General features: G+C 41.3%; 1 protein-coding gene across 5 annotated transcripts in view; it reads left to right on the top strand.

Annotated features, from left to right (window-relative positions):
• LOC111757718 (basic proline-rich protein-like) overlaps positions 1 to 4,756 on the top strand; it is a 28,423-nt gene extending 23,667 nt beyond the window's left edge. Inside the window, exons 3-4 of one of the 5 annotated variants that reach the window (XR_010041415.1) lie at positions 1,927 to 1,966; positions 4,178 to 4,305. Coding sequence is in view for 2 of the 5 variants with exons in the window: in XM_063231621.1 (XP_063087691.1) it covers positions 1,927 to 1,966; positions 4,178 to 4,316 (179 nt within the window). In the remaining 3 variants the exon portion in view is untranslated. Of the gene's footprint in view, positions 1 to 1,926; positions 1,967 to 4,177 lie in introns of all 5 variants that reach the window. The other 4 variants (XR_010041428.1, XM_063231621.1, XR_010041430.1 and 1 more) reach the window with 4 other exon arrangements.
• The last annotated feature ends 20,300 nt before the right edge of the window (positions 4,757 to 25,056 follow it).

The raw sequence follows: 25,056 nt of genomic DNA, 5'->3' as shown, positions 1-25,056 counted from the left end.
CTCTTGAGAAGCATGTTTAAAGTTTAAATTCATAAGCTTCCGTCTCCAAACACTCCGGTTTGGTAGGTCTTGACTGCAGCCAGGACCTGTATCTAAGCAAGCATCCTGAGGTAATCTTGATGTAGGCGATTTTTACACTACATTTCAGAGACAATGCCTTATATGCCGGGGATTCCTAACAAATACGTTTTTCCAGGTACTTTACAACCTCAAGAAAAACAGTGGGTTTGGGATGATAAACAGAGGCTATAGTTTCACTGTTTTGCTGTTTGTTTTGTTGTCCGCAGAAGACACCTTCTTTTTTCAGATCAACCCAAACTGGGCCTTCAGATGTGTCCTGACAGACCCGTTACTCCCAAATGTTGGGGCGGATAAATGAGGAGTGTATTTAATATTTGTAAGCAGGTGGGCAAAATATTAAGGCTTGCTGTTTGTTTCACCAAGATGTTAAACCGTCTTAGAGCTCACCACTTATGGCTATAAAACTTTGGAAATATTGTTGGGACAAGTGGCTATTTGGGGAAATAAACTTTCATGCGGAAAATGTTGTCTCAATATTTTAAATTAAAAATGTATAGTCATATGAATAAATGGTATAAAAGTAAATACAAGACTTTTTGATCAGACATGAGAATTGTAAATTCAAGGCCAGCCTAAGCCATGTAGCAATTTAGTGTGGCCCTGTCTCAAAATAACAAAATTTTAAAAAGGACAGAGGTTGTAGTTCAGCGCAAAAGCTCTCGGTTCAACTCCCACTATGACAAAAATAAAAGTGAAAAGCACCACAGAAGCCAAGATATTTTCCATAAGTAATAACGGAGGAGATTCTTCCAGGTCTAGGTGAAATCAGTCTGAAGGAAGTCATCCAGAGAATGTTAGTTTGGACTCTTGGCTTCAGATAGCAAAGTCCACCTAATTTAAACACCTGGACAGTATGAGCTGAGAACCCGAAGCACAAACATCAGGTAGCACTGGAGACTCAGAAACTCCGGCTCTGTTCCCTACAGTTATATTTTCTCTGCCTTCCTCTTGTGTGTTGAATTCATCTCAGGCTCTGGCTAGGTCTCGCTCCCTCAGAGGCTGTCTCAAGAGTGAGAGAACTTTTTCAAGAAGCTTCTAGAACCTTCTAGAAGCCCCTGGTGGATCTCCTCAGAGTACACTGGCCTACATTGGATCATGAGCCTTCCCTAGATTCACGCTGGTGGCCAGAGAAATGGCGTATGCTGGTCCAGAAGGGAACCTGAGAAGACAAACAGTCTTTGAGAGGTGGTGATTTGCAAGATCCCCTTGGGGGAGGGAAGAATTACCTCTTCACCTCTGCAGTGGACTCTGGCTGTGGCCTTCGAGGATCCTATTCCTTTTTCTGCTGCCTGAAGTTCTGCATATGGCACTTTCTTCAAAAAGCACTCGATAACCATGTCCCTTAAATTCTTGAATGTTAAAAAAATATATGTATCAGTCTATTGATTTTTCATGAGAATAACAGTCCAATCAGGGATGATCTTTTTGGAATATATTTTCTTTCCTTACAGTCTCGTATATAGCACTCTGGAGTCTCTTGGGTTTCTGTGTAAATGTCTGATAACACCAGATTTTATTTTTTCCTATAAATGACTTTATCTTTCTCACCTAATGCCCACAGGTTTGTTTTACTACCATTTGCTAAAGTGTATCTCTGGTTCAATTTTTCCAGTGATAGATGTGTCCTTTCAATCTGTAAGTTTAAATGTTTTGTTTCTGAAAATTCTTTTAGTTTTTCTAAACTTAGAGTTTCTGTATCTTTAAACTATTTTGGTTCTGTCAGAGACACAAGTTAGGGATACAGTTGATCCCTATTGTTCTGTTTATTACTGTTTTTATTTATATTCCCTGTAGGTCTGCTAATAATAAATTCTTGTTTTTTGGTCTTTTTCTTTTTTACCCTAGTATCGGGGATTGAACTCACGACCACACACTTGCAAGGCAGGTGCGTATGCTGCTGAGCTAAATCCCCAGTCCCAATAATAAATTTTTTAAAATAAATTCTTTTAGCTTCTGTTTATCTGAAAATTTCTGTATTTTGCTTGCTTTCTTCATTGAGAGAGTGTCTCATTATGTAGTTGACCCTGGATCAGAGCTCACTATGTATTCCAGGCTGGCCTCAGACTTGTATTTGTGGTTATTTGTTTGTTTTTGAGATCAAGTCTCATTATATGGCCCAGGCTAGTCCTGAGCTTACTCGGTAACCCAGGCTGACCTCAGACTTTCAGTGGCCTCTTGCGTCTGCCTCCAGAATGCAGAATTATGGGCATGTGTCACCACACCTGGCTTCTTCATCCTTTTTTTAAAAAATTGTATTCAATTTCTTTTTATGGAAAAATATGCACAAAATAAAGTGTGCCAAATTCAACATTTTGAAGTGTGTGATTCAATAGTGTTGAGCACATTTAGATTGTGGTGCAACCATCTCAAACATTCATCCAGGATTCTTCATCTTACAAAAATTGCTATCTCCATTAAACCCCAACTTCTCACATCTAGCCCTGGTTCCTGGCTTTCTGTTTTGAAGTTTGACTATTCCGAATAACACATATAACTGGAAGCCATTAATATTTTTGTGATTTTTCTCATCCACTTAACATAATGCCCTCAAGGCTGATCCATGTTGTAGCGTGTGTCAGAAGTTTTTGCCTTTTTAAGGCTGAAAAATATTCCACTGCATGTCTATATTACCCTGTGCTTATGCATTCATTTGTTGGTGGACACTTTTTATTTGATCCTTGTGTAGTCCTGGAGCTCAAACTCATTGAGCATGAAGCTTAGTGACACAGGTCTCACTAACCTGCCAAGGCTGGCCTTGAACTTGTAACCCTCCTGCTTCACCCTCCTGAGTAGTTGAGATGGCAGGCATGTGCCACCACACCCAGCTGTGGGTGGACACTTGATGAGCTATTGTGAGCAGAGCTGATACGAGTATGGGTATTTCTTGGGTATATTTTCAGGGATGTATTTATGCTTGTGGGCATGAACATAAATATCTCTTTAAGACTCTGCTTTTGGGCATCATTTAGATACATGGAGGTAAAACCAGAAGAGCCAGTCAAAAATGCTTAAATAAGTTGCCTAAGAGGAGTGAGAATTTGGGGATGAGAATCAGAGAGATAGAATTCTGCTATTTTCCTCCATTAAAATAATAATTCTACTTAAAATTTTAAGATGTATATGCATTGGTTTAACAAAAACAAAAAACTGAAAAGAAAAACATATCGTTCTGAAGCCCTGCATTGCTTTCGTGGTTTTGTTTTGATTGGTTTCGATCTATTTTGTTTTATTTGATTGTATTGTCTGACGGTATGCACAGCTACTCTGAAGATAACAGGCGACATTACGGTAGCCATTGCTGATTTCCTGCTATCTTGTGTTGAAGTCTGTGTCCTGTTCACTGTTTTGTTTTGACTGGCTCTATTCTGTTTTGTTCTGTTTGGTCCTATTCTCTTCAGAAGGAAAAAAAAAAAAGAAAATCCTATCAAATGTGAGCTCAAGTCTGGACCATCAAGCACATGTCCCGCTTGCCGGTCCTTTCTGGGCCTCCTCGGACGCCTCCCCCGGGTCCTTGGTCCCTGTGTACTATCTCTCCGCGTCCCCCACATTTCTTCTCTTGCTGTCTGGCAGCTTCTGTCTGCTCCTGTCTCTTCAGAGGCCTGTCGTGGGTTGTTGACCGCCACTGTGTCCCCAGGCTGCCAGCACCTGGTGTCAGGTTATTGCTATCTGGCCAGCCACGTTACTTTTTGTCACTGCTGAAGCTGCTGACATCTGACACCCTTGCTGTCCCCACACAGGGTTGTGTTTTCCTAAATGGGAGGGCTTTTTCCCAATTCACAGAATCAGAACACTGTATTCCATTTTTTAATTCATTTAATACTATATTTATTGTGGTAAGGTGATTCAATGCCCTTTTAAAATTTTGGAATAGAGTATGACAATACGTAAATGTTGAATAAACACATAATAAAAGTTTTCAGCTTTAAAGATTTTTTTCCTTTTGTTAGAATCCTTTTATTTTAGGACTCAGAGCTGAATTCAAGTTAGCTCTCTTGAGCGGTGTAACTTTACGATAACTTTTAAAAGTTAGAAAGTGCAACCTTTCACTTTTATTCTTTTATTTTAAGCTTGTCTTTCTTGATCATTTAAATTTTAGGGCCGTGATGAGTGGAAGAGCCCAGCTGGATGACAAACTGCGCCTTCCCGTGAGGCAGCCAGTGTGCGGGCTGAAAGACCAGAAGAGCATCCAGCCCCTCACCTGCTCTGCAGGGGCTGGGGGAGGCGGGAGCAGCTGAGGGCAGAGCTGGGCGGGATGCTGGCTCTGCAGGCCGGAGGGCTGGGCAGCTACCTGGCTGTGGCACTGTGCATTGTGCCAGCCTTGGGGAAGGTCCTCCTGGCTTGTTTTTGAAATCCAATGTCCTGTCCCATTTTACTCTCTTGTTTTATTTCTGTGTCTGATAACCTGAGCAACTATCTTGAAGACAACAATGTGCAGTATTGTTCTCACTGTTTTGTTTTGGACCGATTTATTGTCTATTTTATTCAGTGTTTTGCTTTGATTGGTTTTATTCTGTTTTGTTTGATTTTGCTAGGTCTGATGGCAGCCACTGTCGATTTCCTAGTGTCCTGTTTTGAAGCTCTGCACCGCTTTCACTGCTGTGTTTCGATTGGCTTTATTCTGTTTTGTTGGATTCTGTTCTCTTTAAAATAAATACAAATCAACCAATAAGAAGAATTTTAGAATCAGCTTGTCTGCCTTCACTAAAACTACTGCAAGGATGTTCATAACAACTTTATGGAGCAGCACAGCCGGAGCATTCTCATTTGCACTTTGAGACTTTTAGTTTTTATTTGCTTTACGCATTGTCCAGCATTAGCAACAGCCTTTATCCAGAAAAACAGGTTCACAAAGACACTGCTCCTGACAAGGTGCTCTCCTCTCCAGTCACGTTCTCATCTCTTCACCCACACTATTCTAGTCTAATCTCGACCCACTGTAAACACAGAGCTTTGTGTGTGAGTCTTCCGAGATACTTTCCTAGGGAAACATAGTTTAATATCAGTGGAGATTTGGAGTGGAAAATCCAAACACACAGCAAGCTCTGGAAATCCAGGAGTGCCTTGGGTATGTGCATATACTTATGGAGAGTACTTAAGATTGAACCTGGGGCCTTTGCCCTCAGCAATATCTACAGCCTCTTTTAATTTTTTATTTGAGACAGAGTCTAGCTAAGTCCAAAATTGCCCAGATTAGGCTCCAATTTGTAATCCTTCTGCCTCAGCCTTCTAAGTGCTGGGATTACAGGTGTGTGCCACTCATGCCGAGCTAACTTGGGTAAATTTTAATATCCTGATTTAAATTTATAAATTCAATGTTATTAGAATGATAACCTAAAAAACTTCAGGGAATTCCATACCAACATACTTCAGAGGGATTTTTTGTTTGAAGACCATCTTTTCTGTGCCACGTTTTCCTTTAAGAGATACGGTAAATTGTCATGTGAAAATTTTAAAACAAAAATAGATAAATAAATACTTTACTAGAGTTTGGACCTAGAATATCCTCCAAATGCCCATGGGTTAAAGGACTAACCCCCCATCTTGGCACAGATGGGAGGTGGTAGATACTTTAAGAGCTGGGGTCTTGTGAGGGATCTTAGTTTGCTGGAGACATGCCCTGCAGAGAGATTTTAGAACCTTAGTCTCTCCCTCCCCATGAGGAGAAAGAGCTTTATCTGCTATGCAGTCTCTTATGGCTAAGATCTAAAATGTCCCCTAAAAGTGTCATGTCAGACGTAGGGCCTGGCTGGAAGGGGGACCCTGAGGGGTAAGACTTGAAAAGTTTATCCGTATCCCTGGATCTCTTTCTGCCTCCTGGCTGCTCTGCAGTGAACAGCTTCCTCTGCCGTGCCCTTCCAGCACGTGGCTTCTGTCTCGGATCCAGCCAACAACACAGAACCCTCTGAAACCGTGAGCCAAAATAAGCCTCTTCCCCACTTAGTTGCAGGTGTTCTGATCCAACGACAGGGATGTGAATAAAATAAAAAAATTAAAGCCAGAAATGTGGTCATTGCTGTGACTGTCTCTGACCAAGTGGGTCAGAAGCCTTTGGAGCTGCCTTGCAGGAGGAGGATGAAGGTTAGGAGATGCTAGGTAGAGGAGCTATGGAATGCTGTCAGCAGAGCAAGCAAAGCTTTACGGGAGAATCTGGTCAGAGCTCAGAAGACCAGAACACTGGTAGGAATGCAGACACTGAAGGCCAGGCTCGGGAGGTTTCATTTGGACACAAGGACCCTCCTGGCAGCGGGACTAGAGGACATGTGTGTCACATTCTGGCAGAAAACTTGTCTATATCTTGCTCATGTCCTGAGGCTTTTCGGGAGCCTGAGATTAAAGGCAGAGGACTCATTAAGCTGGTAAAGGAATTCAAGGTATCCCCATGTTCAGGCGGATGACATGAGTGACTTCAGCCAGTTCTACAGTGAGAATCAGGAGCAAACAGAGCTGAACGATGTGACAAGTTTGTAGTTTCACCAGCAAAGAATCGACTGCCAAGTAGGAGCAAAGAATTGCTTGGCTGCTAAAAAGATTAATATTAAAAAGAAGTCAAGTGTTTTGTATAGGGACAAGCAGAAAAATGTTTTAAAAGCATTTCAGGAATCATCAGTACAGAACCCATCCCAGGCTCAAGGGTACAAAACTGTAAATCTTTCACTGGACAAGAAAATCTCTGGATACCTGCTCATCCAGGGCTACTTAGGCAAATGTATCCGTGAGTTCAGCCTTCTAAGAACTCAAAAGAGTCCAAAGAACCTGCTATTGCTCAACCTGACAGACTCTGGAATTGTTCACACAGTGCTGGTTACTTAGGTGTGCAGAATGTAGGAATTATGGGGTCATGGAGCCTCCCTCCCAGATATCAGAAGTTGCCCTGGGAAGCCATACAAAAATGCATAGCAGCTGGGTGTGCTGGCTCACTCCTGCAATCCCAGCACTCAGGAGAGGCTGAGGCAGGAAGATCACTGTGAGTTTGAGACCAGCCTGGGCTACAAAGTGAGTTCAAGGCCAGCCTGAACTGCACAGTGAGGCCCTGTCTCAAAAAGACCCCCAAAAAGGCAGAGCAGGTTACAGTCCCTGCTGGGTGCCCCTCTTAGAGAGAAAGGGAAACTGTGACAGTGAAACTGAAGGGCACTAGAGATTTAATAAAGTTAGAGGTTCAAGGAACGTGGAGTATTCACAGGGCACAGCTGCAGGGAGCGAGCAAAGCCAGCCCAAGAGAGACGTCCTACAAGCTACAACAAGCAAGGTGGACTGGGTGCAGGCTGCCCGAGTCCTTTGGAGCCCACATCTCACCTCAGCCTGCAGCATTTAATGCTTGCCCTGCTGAATTTCTTCTTGTTATAGACTGATTTCTTTCTATCCCCTATTCCTCCATCTCGGGATGGGAATGTTCACCCTACACCACTGCATAGTGGAAATAGTTAAATTTATTAATTGTTTTACTCGAAACATTCAAAACTTATCTGAAGAATTTCCCAGACTGTCAATCATACAAGAATTCAGGATAGTAATGAAAATCCCATGTTATATACATGTAGCTTCTGTTCAGTTTTAGACTACCAAGTAGTCAAAATTAACAGCACAAAAACTGACTTTCAGTGGGTTTTTCTCTGCAGAGAAAGCACAGGTGGACCTCAAATTCATTTACTTATTTATTTATCTTTCTGATATAGAGTCTCACTACACAGTTCAGGCTGGCCTTGAACTCACTGTGTAACCCAGGCTGGCCTTGAACACTCTGCAATCTTCCTGCCTCAGCCTTCTAAGTGTGGGATTACAGGCGTGTGTCACCACGTCAAGCTCCTTTTTTATTTTTACAGGAACTCATAGCTGAGTTCACCATGAGTCTCAGAGGAGACTTTGGATTTGGACTTTTCAACCAAGCTAGAATTGTCAAGACTTTGGGGATTCTTAGAGAGGAACTAAAGGCAATTTGCATAAGGAAATGGATATGAACCTTTTGGGGGCCAGGGTTGGTATGTTATGGTGTAGATCTAAAATATCCCCCAAAAGTCTCACACTGGAGGGAGGAGAGAGGCTAGCCGGAAGGGGCGGTTCACTGCAGGCATGGTTTGGAAGGGAACTTTCTCAGCCCTGGATCCTCTCTTCTCTCTCTGTCTCCTGGTTACCATGGGTGAGCTTCTCCCCCCACCACGCCCTTCCATCATGAGTTTTCTGACTTGGAGCAGCCTCTCATGACCTGAATCCTCTGAAACTGTGAGCCAAAATAAAATGTTCCTCTTTAAGCTGTGAGTGCTGGGTGGGTATTTTGTTCCAGTGATGAGAAAGCAACTAAAACATCCTCTATTATGTACCACCTCCCAAGCACAACACGACTACTCAGTCAGGAACAAAGTCCTCAAAACTATGAAGCAAAATACACCTTTCTTTTTTAGATGTTGATTACCTCAGGTATTTTGTTATAGTAACAGAAAGCAGACACATAGAGGAGAATAGCCTATAATACAATAAACACATTTGTATGGAAAAACTTAGCCTCATTAACATCAGGGAAATTATATGCTAAGACACAACTTTATATCACCAGGATATCAGTAATATTGAGCATTGGCATTTGTATGGCACAATACAAGCTCTAATACTCTTGGAGTACGAATTGAGACAATATTTAACTTTGAAAACTTCCAGAATAAAAGGCCCAATCAAAAAAGTGGGCCACTTCGAAGCACTAGGTTGCTGAAAGTGTCATGCTTTAACCTGTATTGTTATGTTGTTATGCCCCCTTTTATCTCATCCTCTCCCTTATTCATTAAAAAATTATTTAATTTTTTAAATTACTTTTTTAAACTAAGGGGAAAAAATCAAAAATCTAGCAGGATATATTATAGTAACTTTTTTGATTTCCTATCAACTTGAAGTCCTGTAATACCCCTGTTATCTTGTTTTGACTGATTAGACTCTATTCTGCTCTGTATGAAAGTATCAAGTATTAGAGTATAGGCAACTACTTTAAAGGCAATAAGATTCACTATGATGCCCATTCTGGTTTGACTATTATCCTCTTTTGAGGTGCTGTAAGATTTATAAAGTTTAGGTTTTATTGGTCTTGTTCTCTACTGTTATGTTTAACTCTATAATACCTAAAGAGATAGACAATTCTTCTTAAGGATACAAGAGACATTATGGTAACCGTTGTTGATAACCTTGTACTCTGTTTTTACATCATGTGCTATGTCTATCCTTGGTTTTGACTGACAGCTTTGTTTTATCATGCTTGATTTTATTCTCTTACAAAAAAAAAGTAATAAGATCTAAGGGAGCAATAAAGCCTAAAATGTGTAAATTTTGTTGTAATAAAGAGAGGGAAAGAAAAGTGCCCTGAAGGATACAACAGCAAGGGTGTTTAGGTGTGTTGCATAGAAGACCATATTAATATTTTTGATTGGATTACTGAACACAACTGCTTGCAGTCTCACTGTTTGAATGTTCGCTTTGTGTGCTTTGATCCTGTGACCTGAAACACTGTTTCTAAGATGATAGCGAGTAATCTATTAACTGGTGATAGCATACTGTTCTTTGTTTTTTTGCTTTTCTGTAGTTCTGAATTACTTGTACCCTTACACTGTTTTGTTTTGTTCTGCTTTTTTTTCTCTTTTTCCTTTTAAATAAAATATTAAAAAAAAAAAAAGTGGGCCACTGGAATGAACAGACATTTCTCAGAAGTACAAATGCTCACCCCAACTGGCCATTAGAGGAATGCAGTGAAAACTATAACAAAATCCAACCTTACCCCAGAGGAAATGGCTATTATCAAAAAATCTAATAACATCAAATGCTAGTGAGGATGTAGGGAAAAAAGAACCGTTCTACATTACTGGTGAAAAGGTAGACTAGTCCAATCACTACAGAAATTAGTGTGGGGATTCCTCAAAAATCTCAAAGGACAAATTCCATTTGACCTAGCTATCCACCTTCTAGGTATCCTCCCAAAAGAGTTCAATCATACTACAGAATACAGTCATACCCATGTTTGTAATAGCTAGATTTTGGAGATAACATATATGTTGATCAACAAATGAATGGATAAGAAAATGTGGTATTTATATACAATGGAATATTATGTTACCATAAAAAAGATAAACTTGAGGCACCATAGGCAAATGAAAGGAAGTTGAGAACATAATGTTAATGAAATAAGTCAGATGCACAAACTTAACATGGTTTCTGTTATGTGAGAAAAACATATAAACATAAAAATAAAGAGTAAAATGGAAGATAGATAAATAAGGAGCAGGGAGAAGTTCATCTACTTGCCAAATTACATATTTTGCTATTTCAAAAAAATTTAGTATATATGATAACTTAGTATAATTCATACTGCTACTAGTTCATCTTAGATGATCGAAAGAAAGTTTTGTGTCTTTGTTTGTTTCTTCTTTTTAGAAAGGGCCTTGCTATGTAGTTAAGTCTGGCCTTGACTTCGCTATGTATCCCAGGCTGGCCTGGAACTTTCGGCAATCCTCCTGCCTCAGCCTCCCGAGTGCTGGGATTACAGGTGGGCACCGCCAGCCCAGCTGTTCGCTTCTTTTTTGTAAAAATCGTTTTGGTTTATATGTTGTACTCTGAATAACTACTTGGAAGATAAAGATGAACAGTGTATTTTTGTTTTGACTTTCAGTTTGTTTGAGACAGGGTATTGCTGCATAGTCCTGGCTGGGCTTGAACTCACCATGTAGTCCCGGCTGGCCTCCCACGGTGGCAACCCTCTTGCCTCAGTCTCCCAAATGCTGGAATTACAGGCATGCAGCACCACATCCAGCTACACAGTGTATTAACTATTGTTACTCTTTTATTATTTTGTTTATGAAATCATGTTTTATTTTCTATGAAATAAAAACAAAACATAAAATAACTTTGTAAAACAGTATGGCATTGTGTACTTAAGTGGAACATATGTATGTCATATAACCCAATAGTTCTGGTTGTAGGTTTGTGCTCTAAAGAAATCCCCAAACATATTTGTTAGAAGACATAGACTAGACCAGTCAGAGCAGCACTCTCAATAATGCCATATTCGAAGAAACACAAATTTCTACAAGGAGGGGTGGTGGACTGTAGCATAATGCATCGAACGGAGCATTATACAGTGGTGAAAATACAAAAGAGCAGTAGTGGATGAATCTCAGGGAAGCAATTTTGAGCTGATAAAGGACGTCACAGAATTCAGAGGATATAATTCCACTCAAATAAAAGTCACAAGCATCAAACAAAACAGTATGTTATATAAGGATACAAATGTTTAAGTGCTAAGAACCGATAGCACAAAATTTAGGATAGTGTTTTTACTAAGAAAGAAAAAAGGAAGGAAGGAGAGAAGGGTGTTAAGATTCTTTTTTAATTGAGTGATAGATAGATATGCTTCCAAATCCTACTTTCCAGATAATACATTGATATCGTACTATCTTTTTACTAATTAATGAAATCACCTTTTTTTTGAGACACTGCACAGTTCAGGCTGGTCTTGAACTCACTGTGTAGCCCAAGCTGATCTCAAACTCATGGTGACCCCCGTCTGAGCCTCCGGAATGCTGGGATTATGGTGTGCACCACCACACCCAGCTGCACTAAATAACTTCTAAGAGAAAGAATTACCATGATGTGACTGCATGTGTTCAAAACTACAAAGCTAGATCCAAGTTTGAGCCCAACCTGGGCTACTTAGCAATTTACCCAAAGCCTGTTTAAAACAAAACAAAGGGCTAGCAATGTAGCTCAGGGAGAAGGCTGGGGTTCAACCCCCAGCAGAGTAAATACAAAACAAAACTACAAAACCAATGCTCTCGTTTATTTTTAGTTGCTCAACAAATTGTCCTTGTGCTTCAGAGAGAATGCCACCAAGGATCCAGCAACCAAACAGGTAAACAGTGGGGAGCAGGTCACCAGGTTTAGTGTTTTCATCAGGCACGTTCACTTTAAAATTTAAAGATATTTTTACTCCTTAAAACATTTGCTGAAAATAACAAAGTGAGTCTTAGTTTTGAATAGTGGTTCTCAATCCCTGGCACTACATTAGAACCACCTAGAGACTTAAAACATAAAAAGGTTGGTGCCCAACCTCCACAGCAGATCAACTGAGACAAAATCTTTGCTGGTGGGACCTAGGCTTTGGATTTTTCTTGAAAAACAAAGGATTTCTTACTACAGATCATGATATACTTGAAAACAGCTCTAAACAAGCTTATTGTAAGGTTCTACTACACATTCTTTTTTTTAAAAAATGATTTAATTGACAGATAAATGTATGCATTTGGAACATACACAGTGGTGTTTTGATATATGTATGTATCATGGATAGACTAAGTCAACTTTGGGTGTGACAACTGTACTGTAATGCCCATCTTTGAGTCCTGGCTTCTCCACTCACGAGCTGTGTGAGCTCAGTACAGTCCAGTCCTTCATTATAAAAACCACTTAGACACTTGCCAGGGGGTTTAGCAAGCTGCACAAAATGTACAGTCCCCCAAAGGCTGACAGAACACCATGCATCAGCTCCAAGTTTCAGGGTCCCCAGGGCCACCCTCACAGAGGACAACTGACCACAAGAGCAGAGGTTTCCACAACCACTTACAGGTTAGATACTTCACAAGACAGACTTGCAGAACCCACTCAAAGCTATCGTGTTCACAGTTTATTATAGGTAAAGGACCTGGATGGAAGCATATGGTGAAGACTTGGAGGGTACCAAACGCAAAGCATCAGTCACGCTTGGGATATGGTACCCTCCAGCAGTGCCATGTGACCATATTAGCGAGCATCATGCCAGGCCTGGTGGTGCATGCCTGTAACTCCAGCTGCTCGGGAAGCTGAGGCACGAGGATCTGAGTTTGAGATCAGCCTCAGCAACCTAGCAAGATCTGTCTCAACATAAAAAATTGAAAAGGGCTGAGGACGTGGTTCCTGGGTTCAACCCCTGTTCGTGGAGGAAAGAGGGAGGAGGAGAGAGGGTGAGAGATGAACGAACGTGGATGAGTGACCAGGGAACTCACCTGAGCGCGCTGTCCAGAATGGGGCTTTATCACACAGGCACGGCGGACTGCACTCCCCCCGGGATGAGCCCAGCTGCCATCTCCCCCCCCCCCCTTGGAAGTCAGGCAGCTGACATCTCGGGGTCCAACCCAATCTTTTACTAGTTCAGTAGTAGTTTGTGTTTTGTCTTCCTGCCGTGGCCCTATCTGGGGTAATCTTGTTAGCTAGCGGTCCACGTGAGCACCCCGGGAACTGATCACTCTCAGGTGTGCTCACCATGAAGCACAAACGACCCTGCTGTCACCTGGGACACTTCAAGGCTCTAGAGCAGTGTGAAAGCCTACGGCACGCATGCCACAGCTGGGGCATTTGATACTGCAAGCTCTAAGGTGCTCACTACCACCGATCTGGAGGTTCCCTACCTGAGCTACAACAAAGGCCAGAACGTAATTTGGAGCCAAATTCCTTACCGCACAGGATTTATGAGAATTAGATGGAGAAGCAAATATAGCCCTTGGAATATTGCTTGGAACATAGTAAGCGCTCTCACTTCCCACTGGTCACTGACACTGAACCTTGCTTCGGTTATTTCCAGTCCTTGGGCTCGGCCTCAGTCAGCTTCTTGTAACTGCAACAGAAAACCTGAGATCAACAATATACCAAAGGCAAAATTTTATTTTGGCTTGCAGTTCTGAAGGTTTCGGTCCATAGTTGGGTGGACCCAGTGCTTTTGGGTCTGTGTTGAAACAGCGTACCATGGTGGGACCACAGAGCAGAACAACCCCACTCATCTTGGAGCTGGAGAAAAGACAGGAGCGCGTGCCCCAGTGACCAGAAGACCTCCTGCCGGACCCCGCCTCTGCTTGTTAGGGGAAGGGTCACTGAAGGGGGAGCTCTGGGGCTCTCCAGCCCTGAGCTGCATCCCCAGCCCTTTTTATTTTTATTTGAGAAGGGCTCTCACTAAGTTGCTAGGGTTAGTGGACCTGGTTGAGCACTAACTTTCCCTCCTCCTGCCTCTGCCTCCCAGAGTGCTGGATGGCAGTGTGTACCGCAATGCCTAACTCTACACGCTGTGCCTCAGTCCCTGTACTCATCCCCGAGGCCCCGTGCCTGACACCCACAGTGTAAAAAGGTTTATTTGGGCTCAAGCTTTCAATCCACGCTCAGCCAGTTCCAAGGCAAAAAGGGTGTAGTAGGTGGGTTTGCCGTGGAGGAAAGCCAGTCCAGTCGTGTCCAGCCAGCTGGGAAGCAGGGCGTAAAAGGACGGGCCTGGGAGGAGGCACGCTCTCCCGGGTCACACTTCCAGGCCCCTCTTCTGAACACACCCGTCCTCCCAGCAGCAAGTCAGCAGTGACTCCCAGCACGGCCCCTTTGGGCCACTGCTGTAGAGCTACCCCAGAACCGCACCTGTCCCGGTCGCCTCTGCCCCGCTGTGCTGCAGCGCTGGGACTGGACCTTCCCCACGTGGACTCAGGGAGGAAGCCCAGCTCCAAACCCAGCAACCTCTGAGCAAGCCTTGTTATTGATTTAATTTCCCCTTTCATCGAGGTAACAGCCTTTGCTTTCCTAGTTTCTCTCTCTCTCTTTTTCATTTAGTTTTAAAAAGTAGGAAGTGCAGAAAGCTAAGCTTCTTCCCCCTCAAAGCCTTGTCTGGGCTCTTCTGTTCCCGAGGATCACCCCACTCCCACCTTAATTCCTCGCTTTCCTTTATTCCTTATTCTCTGTCCACCTTTTCCTTTTTATCATCAATGCACACACACGTGCACACACACGCACACACACACGCACACACACGCACAAACATGCACACACACACACACACACACACACACGCACACACGCACACACACACCCGCTCCTGTGGGTTCTCCTCTGGTGGGAGCTCTGTTCCATCAGGTTGCTGGCAAAGCTGCCCTGGTTGCACTCAACAGGAAATTGGTTTTGCCAGGTGCCTTGGAAAAGGCAGAGAGAGGGTGGAGATGGTGATTCACAAAGACCTGTTTCCTTTTTTGCCCCAGAAATCAAGCCCAGGGTCTTGTGCCTGCCAGGGAGGTGCTCCGGGCATGCTACATCCCCAGTCCTAAAGACCCGTTTCTTTTGACTATCAAGTTGTCTTAAAAATTATTTTGAATTAGTTGCTTACATTATAGAAACCAGAGTTTACATAAACATCATTTACTGACCTGTTTTTCTCATGAATGTTTGGAAACTCTAATCACACGGACCCCACCTTCTTGCGTTGCAACAGTGTGCTTATTTTGGGTCCCCACTTTGAACCAGCTCTGTCCAATTCTTAACTGCTTCCACAGTTCCCGTGTATCTGTCAGCACTTGTATTATCTGTTCAGATCCTGTAAGATTTTGTAACCATGAAGTTAGACTATTACCAGTCACCCCTCCATTTCTTATCAATACACAGAAAATGGGAAGCGTTATCAGCAAATTTCCCAAAATTCTCTCACTGGAGCATTCTGTTACTAAAATTCAGACACACTAAATTATGCCCAGAGAGTGCAGCTTTCATGATGTGAGGTCATGCTAATTTTTAAAATAAACTGAACTCACCTTCGCCTTTGAACCTGAGGAGTGGTGGTTCCCTTCTTCATGTTGCCTAAAAGGGTTTTTGGATAAATAGCCTGTGTGGCATACACCAGATGAATACAATTTACCCAACTCTTTTATGAGCCTGGCCCCACCGTGAGACTGCAACTTGCAGTGCATAATTTCAGTTTTGATTTAAAAACTCGGAATCTTGAAAAAATATTTCAAGTTAAAATGAAAAAATAGCTGGTTTTGGAAGTCAAACAATAATTTTAAGGTTCTTAAAAATCATTCAGCCCAATTCCTCCCTTGAAAAAAAGGCAACTGTCCAAGAAAAAGAAGTTCCATACTGTGTTTTATGTTTTGAAGCTGTAAGAACCTCTTAAAAAATTAGCCCCTGTAGGGGGAAGGCAGCATAAGGTCTGCTTTTTCAAATACTGGAGATCACGCAGTGATTTTTATATTGTTTGGGGAATAACTTTTAGTTGGAGAAACTTCAAGGAGTTCATTTGAAGTTCAATTACATGTGAAGTGATATAATGTATTATAATTTATTAGTCTTGAATATCCATGTCCTCCTCCGCATTCCCCAGCTCTCTTGTGGCTGGGATGTGGTCCCTGTGAGTAGTTGTGACAAGTGAGCCATGAGTGAAAGTGACATGTGTCACTCCGGGACAAAGCATAGCGAGAAAAGAATCTGCTAGTTCTTTCTGTCTCTTTGTCTAGATTTTTCCCTGTCTCAGCGTGGCAGAGCGTGGCGTCTCCAACATGGAGACACTGTAGCCAAAAGATGGAAATAGACTCCCAGAAGAGAGCTGTCTAGAAGAGCTTTATCCACCTGCAGACTACTTTGATTTAATAAGTTAAATCAATAAATTAAATTTTGTTAATCAATGTAAATTAATCAATAAATTAAGTTTTATTTAATAAGTTAAACAAAACCTGGAGCTTGTTTGCTGCTACCTTGTAATCTAGGTACTCCTGATGAACACATTAACAATACTATCTCTTACATTAGTTGCGTTTTAGATTTTCTTATCTACAGCATAGTTTATAGTCTTCGACATTCATACAGCTTTGAAAGTTTAAAAATCCTGGGTGTAAAATGGTTCTTGTTGAAAAATGTGTTGGCAAAGGAATTGTTGTTGCATCTTGGGTGAGAAGAAAGTCTGAAGAAAAATATGTCACCTGTGATTGGCTCAAAATAGAGTCAAATTTAGTCTTACTGAAGGTCTTGATTTAATTTGAATAACTGGGCAACCAAGATTACTTTTAGTTAGCTTTCTAGGTTGTAAGTTTGCTGTCTTTACAGCACAGACTACAAGAGTTTGGAGACTAATACAAAAGTATTACAGGACTAAATAATTCACTAGTTTTCATTAACTTTCTTTAATATTTTTCTTTACTATTTTCTTTAATTAATTTCCTTGAAGAGGGAGTTAAATTTTAATTTGTTTCCCCCAATTCACAGTCCAATGTTAGGTGATTTGTTTTAAGTGTGTAACAGATTACTGGAGAAGGCAATAACCAGATCTAGTTCTCTTTTTGTCTTTTTGAGACAGGGTCTCCCCGGGCAGCTCAGGCTGGCCCTGAGTCCGCTTTGTAGTTCACTGGAACTCCAAGTGATCCTCCTGCTTTGGCCTCCCCAGGGCTGGGATGTCAGGCATGCGCCACCACGCCCAGCATCCAGTTCATTATGTCCTCTGTGTGTTTGCTTCCTCTAAACATTACAAAATGGATCAAAATTCAAATAGATAAAGTGAAAGTGAAGTTGGGCTGTTTTATCAGAGAACTGAAAAGTAATGTGGGTCTGAGATCTACGTGAGGCCCCAGCATTGCAACAAACCACAGCAACAAAACCATTAGAGTTTAAAAATAATCAGATAGAAATTCTAATAGTGAAAAACAGAGGAACCGAAACTAAGAAATCAAGGAAAGGGTTTAGGACAAATTCAACACAGTTGAAAAGGATTAATATACATGAAAACAAATTAGAAGAAGCCATTCAGAAGAAGGCACACAGAGAAAAAGTAAAGGACAAAGAAACTTGATAGAATAGGATGAAACTATCTTACACGTTTAGACTTATTGAAACAGAAGCAATCTTTAATGAGATAACAGCTGAGATTTTTCAGCTCTAATCATCAACACAGAAATACAAGGCTCTTAATGAATTACAAGAACACAGGAAAAAGAAAGCCAGGCATAGACATCACAAGGAGACAAAGGAACCCAAGGCTAAGACAGACTATTTAGAGAAATTAGAGGCAAAAAATTTACCTTCCAAGAAATAATAGACGCTGCTAATTTCTCAGTAGCAATTACAGAAGCCAAAGGATTAAGGAATGATCCCTTCAATGTGCTGACGTAAACAGCTGTCAACCTGGAATTTTACATCCAGTGAAAACATCCCTGAAATACGGTGTGAAAACAGCCTCCATGTGGCAATTAAATGTGTCCCCTCTGGCCCTGCTGCAGGTACAAGTCCGTGTGCACTTGTTTATCTTCTCCTCATTCTCCTCCTTGTTAGAGTTTTCTGGTGCAACAGAGAAGCAAAAAGTACAAAGTGAACAGGTTTATGGAGGACCAGGAAAGGAGCACACAACCAACCCATGGCGGTTGGACTGTCTCCTTCAACCGGAGACAGAGAGCAGAGGGTTCTATGACTTCTGATCGGAAGTGGCTCATGGGGCAGACATTGATGAGGTGTGAGGAACTGATCAGAATTCTCTGTGCACACAAACAGGGAGGGGAGATGCAATTAGGGCTGAAGAAGCAGGAGGTAGTGGTAGGCTTCCCGCTTTGGCCTCCGCCACGGTAGAAAAAGAGTAGACAGTTCAAAGAAAAAATATGCAGCAAATATTTAAGGAAAGTAGATGGTAACAAAAACAGTTTTTCAGAATCCAGTGAAAATGCTCCTTTCAGTTTTAAGATATGAAAACACCGTCTTTTTTTTTTTTTTTGGTACCTGGGATTGAACTCATGACCTTGCGCTTGCCAGGCAGGTGCTTACACCACTGAGCTAAATCCCCAGCCTGAAAACACAATCTTTAAGCCTTCGAATCTTACAGTTGAGTAGAGCCATAAAGATCATCTAGTTAAATTTCATCTGACACTTAAATTTTCTTTACATACAGATAATATGTACATAATGTACTGTACATTTCAAAAAGCTTGAAGAGATTTTAAATGTTTTTACCATAAATGATAAATGTTCAAGGAGTTAAATAAGTTTAACCTGATATAAATATAAATGTGTTGAACCTGATAAATGCATACGTACATGAAGCATCACATATTACCTCATATTAAGTGCAACTTTAGTTTTTAGGTAACAATTAAAATAAATTTCCACATTTAATGTAATTTTTTGCTTTACAAATGCCCTGTCATTATGCTTATTTTTAAACTCCTCTGGTTGTAAGGCCTCCTATTCCTTCAGGAGCTGCCTGATGGGTCTTGTCATAGCTTGGAGTGAAATTCTTCCTTATCATGGGTGTACAACTTTCCTCCTTAAATTTCACTCACTGTCATGTTTGAAACAGGAGGACAGGTGTCAGCTGTGAGGGGATATTCTTTTACTAATTCACTGATTTAATGGCATTCCAAAGGAGACGATAAAAAGGGTCTAACTTGATTTTCTAAAACCCTGGGATCAAACTTAAATGAACAGGGTCGTTTCCCCTACCCTACAGCTGTTCTCCAAGAATGAATTTTTGGAAGTCCTTTGTTTTAGGCTTTGAAAGGGAAATACATCACCTCCAAATTTAGCCATGTGGTATTTAGAATGGCGACCAAGATGGGAAGTTGGGGGAGGAGCCATATAATTTAGGGCTGACCAATCGGAAGTGATCAAATAGCCAACTGAAAGTGGCTCCACCCACATGACCTTAATAGGCCCCTTAGAGGTCTGAATCCCCCTGGGGCTTCCCAGTGGATACCAGGGTGCAAGCCTGTGGTTCCCTTGGCTTTCCCACTTTAGCCATAAGATGGCACAGCTGCTTTAAACATTGTATCCGCAGAGGGCCGGGTCTGAGCGGGGAGGGAGCTGGGATGAAAGGGGCTGTCTTTTCTTTTTAAAGTTCCCCTAAGCAGAAAGAAAAAATGAGCCTCAGACAGACTTCTTTGGGCCAAGATTAATAACGTGTCTGTTGCTAGACGGGCAGAAAATGAGAGTGGCAGCATTTACTTGGACTCAAGCTGCATACGTGGTTTGCTGCCTGATCAAACTGGGTCTGTTATTTTATTTATCTATTTAGTTTTTAAGGCAAGAAAGCTGTGGAAAGTAGCAGTTGGGATGGTTATCAATCATGCTGCTAGAGGGAACAGGGAGGAATTATACACGCTGAATTTCCTGGGCCCCATGTCGACGTGCAGGCCACTGCCGCTTTAGAAAACTTCTTCTTCTGATAATTACTAATTCTCTGCAGTGATTTAGACAAATTACTGGACTAAATCTGCTGCTGTTTAAGTTTTACAGAAATTTAAAGTTATTTTTAAAAACCAGTGCTTCTACCCCCAAACTTTTTACTCTAGCTTTTATTTAACACTCTAAAAGTTATACGAAATCACCTCCAATTTACATATTGTAGAATAGAGCCTTACATGGAAAAGAATAAATCATTTCCAAATTACACATTCCATCTAGCGCTGACAGTAGCTGATTCCCAGCACTGCCTTTTATTTCTGACATGCATTTAGATGAGAGTAATCATATTTGCAGTAATTCTCAGGATAAAATTTTCTTCTCAAAGTTAATTTTATGCATCTTTTTTTCAGTTTGGAAGAATAAAAAGCAATTATTCTTTCTTTTTGAAATTGCATGTCAAGTCCAGAAACATTAATTATTCCTTCTTTTTGAAAATGCGTATCAAGTCCAGAGACACTGACTCCTTTAATTTAAAATATTAATGTCAGGCAATGGGTATAACTTGCTCCTGCAGCCCGTGCCTTCTCTGTGTGCCTTTCTAGTTCTTGGCAGGCGCTCATTCCTGTTGGATTTCCAGTGCACACCAATTATCTCAGACCACAGCTGTTTATGGACAGCTGTTCTCTTCTGGGCTCCCTACGCGGCCGCCCTCCCATAGAAATCCCTGCCTTCCTCCCCACCCCACCCACTGCACAACGCTGTGTCTGGGGCTTCACCCTAAGTGCAGGCGCAGAGGTGGTGACCCAAATCGATCCAAATATTGCATCTTCTTAGCCAGACTTATTGACGAACAGAAGCCTCTTTCAGAACCAATGAGAAGCAATGATGTTGCCCGGGCTTTGCAAGAGATTCTCTGTGCTGTTAGAATTTTGTCCTGAGGGATTGTGAGGCCCAGAGTTGCTGATGCAATCTGGATAGCTTGAGTGGGAGTCAGTCTGTGAACAAAGCTGGGAGAGAGGGAGAGAGAGAGAGAAAGAGAGAGAGAGGCAGACAGACAGACAGACAGATAGAGAGACCCTGGCAATACATTTCAGCATCAAAGCCAACATAATGGCGATCTCTATTCCTACTTTTTTGTTACATAATACAGTAAATTCCGTTTTGTTTAAGTGAATCATTAGGTCAGAATTCTCTCGCTTGCAAGCAGAAGTCCTAATTTATTCATTAGTATAGCATATCTTGTGACCAAGAGGATTCTCAGATACGGGGGATATTGCAAAAGTTAATATGGAAAATGTTCGGGGAATGGAAATGTTTAAAACTAATTATGTCCAATATTTGTGCTGCCTTCTCTTCCAACAGTCATAGAATACAGCACAGAAGAGTTAAAATTAGTATTTTCAGGATCATATTTGTCATGCTGTCTGGTCATTCTTACGACAACAAGCTCTGACTGGGCGTGTACATTTCTTTTTCAAATCTCAATTGTATTTAGAAATATCGACCAGTCATTGGTATACAAAAGCCTCTCATGTTAAAGTGGTGATCTTAGGGAGTCATGCTTGAATTTCACTGACCATTTCTCTCACTCCAGCCGCACCCACCTGGGAAGCAGGCTGACCTCATGCTGTGACCACAGTCTCCGTGCTTAGCGGAGAGCCATTGGTGCCTGGCATTGGAGAGCACTGTGGAGAAACTGTCCCCTTCAGGAAAGTTTCTAAACAAGTACTGCTAGCTTTGGACATGATGATGTTGGCCACTCTCCATCCTCAGTGGCCACATTCTTGTCCAAGTGGAGGCTTCTTTTGTGATTGGCCATGATAGCACTGTTAGACAAACCTGTTTACCCACCCAGAGTGTTGCCTAGAAACAGGCCCAGCTTATTTTAATGCACAATGGAAACCATGTGGTGCTCTGTCTACGATGGTAGGGGTGCATTGATCATGCTATTATGATTACCTTCCTTAGTGGTACTAACAAAGGGATACTCTGCTAGCCCTACACTTGTAGTACTATATGAAGCAAACTTAGAGGTGCGTGTGTGTATGTGTGTGTGTGTGTGTGTGTGTCTGGAGTTTGTACTCAGGATCTTCGCACTGAGCCACATTCCCAGTCATTTAATTTTTTTTTTTTTAATTTTGAGACCACGTCTCCCTAAGTCTCTAAGTTACCGGACTGGGCTCAATCATGAAATCCTCTTGCCTGTCTCAGGTTGCAGGCACGCACCACTGTACTTTGCTTCATTGTATGCTTGGGGTGTATCCTCCCATAGTGATTTTATGCATATTTGAGTGCAGACATGTGAAAATGGGCCCCCTTGCTTTATCTCAACATGGTGTATCTTGTTCTTTTTACTGAATATATCTTGAGTCTACTTCCATTTTGGCATGTTCTTCTGGGTAGCCTCTAAGTATCACACAAGTGCATAAAGCCATGACTTCACCAGTGTCTCTTTGGTGGTTCTTTAGTGGTTTCCAAACTTTAGCTTTTGTAAACAATGCAATAATGAACAAATCTGTACATAACTTCAATCTGCACTTGGGTGAGTACACAATTGAAGTAAATTTCTAGAAGTAAAGTTTTGGGCTAACCATATATGTGTTTGCAGTTTGTCCTGACTTTCTAAGGTTTTATTATTGTTGAAAAAGTAATAGTATAGTTTTAAAAAAATTCCAAAGACAATGAAAGTATATACAGTGAAAAGTAAGTCCTTCTGCTCTTCAGCTCCTCGGCTCCCTCCCAAGAGGTGAATTCTGTCTGTGTAGATACTTCGGGACATAATATACATACACAAACATGTATGTACGTGTGTGACTAAGTACATGACATAGTTCGTCTTTACTTATGTACTACATACACCATTTTACATGCTGAGTTTTTAACTTAATATATCTTAGAGCTAAAGCATACCAGTGTACTAATATAGATCAACCGCATTCTTTTTGTTTGTTTTTTTGGCATTTTTGTTGACTTGTTTGTTTTGATTTTTTGAGACAATGTTTCACTATACAATTCACTTTGAACCAGTTCACTTGAACTCACTTTGTAGCCCCGGCTGGCCTTGAACTAGCAGCATTCTCTTGCCTCAGCCTCCTGAATTGAGATTACAGACATGCATCACAATACCCAGGAATCTCATTTAAAAGTCAATATGGAATTTATTTTGTGATTAACATTAACTTTTCTTCTTTTGAAAAATCAAAGAATAATTTACAAAAGGTAAAACATATCCTTTTTTAGTGTACAGTTCTGTAAGTTTTTACAAATCTATAAGACATAGATATGTGCATATACAGTGTTAGATACCAAACCCAGGTCTTCGCACATGCTAAGTGAGTGAGCTGCTCTCCCAGACTGTGGTGGAGCTTATCAGACATCCTCTAGAGAAGTTGCACCCATCTGAATTCCTCCCAGCAGTGGATGAGCACCTGTTTCACTGCAGCCTTGCTGGTTCAGATGTTACCATCACACTGTTTGATCTTACCAATCTGTAGGTAAAAGTGGCTTTGCGTTATCACTTAAATTTTTATTCCTTTTTTTGTTTTGTTTTGTTTTGTTTTGTTACCAGAGATCAAACAACCTCATGCTTGCCAGGCAGGCACTTATGCCGCTGAGCTAAATCCCAGCCTATTCCTCTTATGATACAGCCAAGCCTCTTTTGTATAAGATACACTTATATTTCCTTTCCTATTAATTCTCCATATATTTTGGCCAATATTTCTGTGGTAGGTTGCTCTTTTTTTTCATTTGTAGGGACTCTTGCCAGATTAGGAGTTTTGCCCAGGTCTGTAATATGGATTGCATCAATTTGGAAAAACCAGTGTTCATAGAAATTGCAAATAGCAGTACTCTCTAACTATGGTTGATAGCAATTAATCATATTCTCATATTTCAAATAGCTTGTGGGAACGGTTTTAAGCGTTTCTAACACAAAGAAAGATAAATGTTTGAGGTGACAAAAACAATGCATCAATTACTTTGACCTGATCATTACACATTGTGTAAGGGCAGAAATATCGCACTACAAGCCATAAACATGCATGATTATCGTGTTAATTCGAGGTTAAAATTTAAAAATAACAGTACTCTTCCTAATAAATTCGTAAAACTTTTGCAACCACTGGAAAGTTCTCTGGAAAAGGCCTGAACTTCCAAAATGAAGTTTAACCTAGAAGGCTGTCACATTTTTCAAACTGAAGAGCCATATCCCATCCTGAAACAGGGATAGTCCACGCTGCTCTGTGCAATTCACTGTATGGTTCTGGATAAACCTTTACGGATTAAAATTTAGTGTTTATTATATGAAACGTTAGCCAACAGGTTCTCTCTAACTAAAACATGTGACATATCCCTGAGTTCACTGCAGACACATGGGAAAATGAAAGGTTAACTCTCTGTGCGCTCTGTCATATCTTTCCAAAGTTGTCACACTAAAATAAAGAATAAGTTCATGGTGTTGGTGAGCTTTCCCCAAACTGCATATGTGATGTTCAACAAAGACATCTACAACTCATGATAAAAAGGAGAAGAACTGTGACTTGGAAATGAAAATTGCCTTATTTGTGTGAGACAGAGAAAGAAAATGTTATTTGGTCCTCAGTACAGCAGAAGGGACTTTGTGAACTAAAAATGGGGCCCAGAAATTTGACTTGCCTTGCCTGGATAGTTGCAGAAGGCTTGGGAGGTCCTGGCAGCCGGGAAACTGGGAGGGAAAGGTGACCCTGCCTTGCACGTTTGCCGTAATGCGTGTAAGGGTGTAATTAAGTCACCTATTCTGAGCGTGAGCCAAGTGAGCAGCAGCTCTGGGTTTTGATTTTAATTTGTGTGTTCTTGAGATTAAATGCTTCATCTACTCTCTTTTTACATTTGACTTTCTTTAAGCATGGGTAATTGAGAGAAATTGCATACATTTGTATCTTTTTCATAGGTTTTTTTCTTTCTGTGGTACCGGATAGGGTGGAAGCCAGGGCCTTTGCACAGAACTAAATCTCCAGTCATTCTGTAAAAAATTTTTTTCCCACTTTGAGACGGGGTTTTGCTAAGTCATTAAGTGGTACAGGCTGGATTCGAACTTGCAAC

The sequence above is a fragment of the Cavia porcellus genome, unplaced genomic scaffold (assembly GCF_034190915.1).
Source record: "Cavia porcellus strain 051 isolate PalLab524CR breed Dunkin Hartley unplaced genomic scaffold, mCavPor4.1 scaffold_1, whole genome shotgun sequence".
Lineage (NCBI taxonomy): Eukaryota > Metazoa > Chordata > Mammalia > Rodentia > Caviidae > Cavia > Cavia porcellus.
Note: the sequence above shows the minus strand (reverse complement) of the source record. Positions and strands in the feature narration are given on the sequence as shown.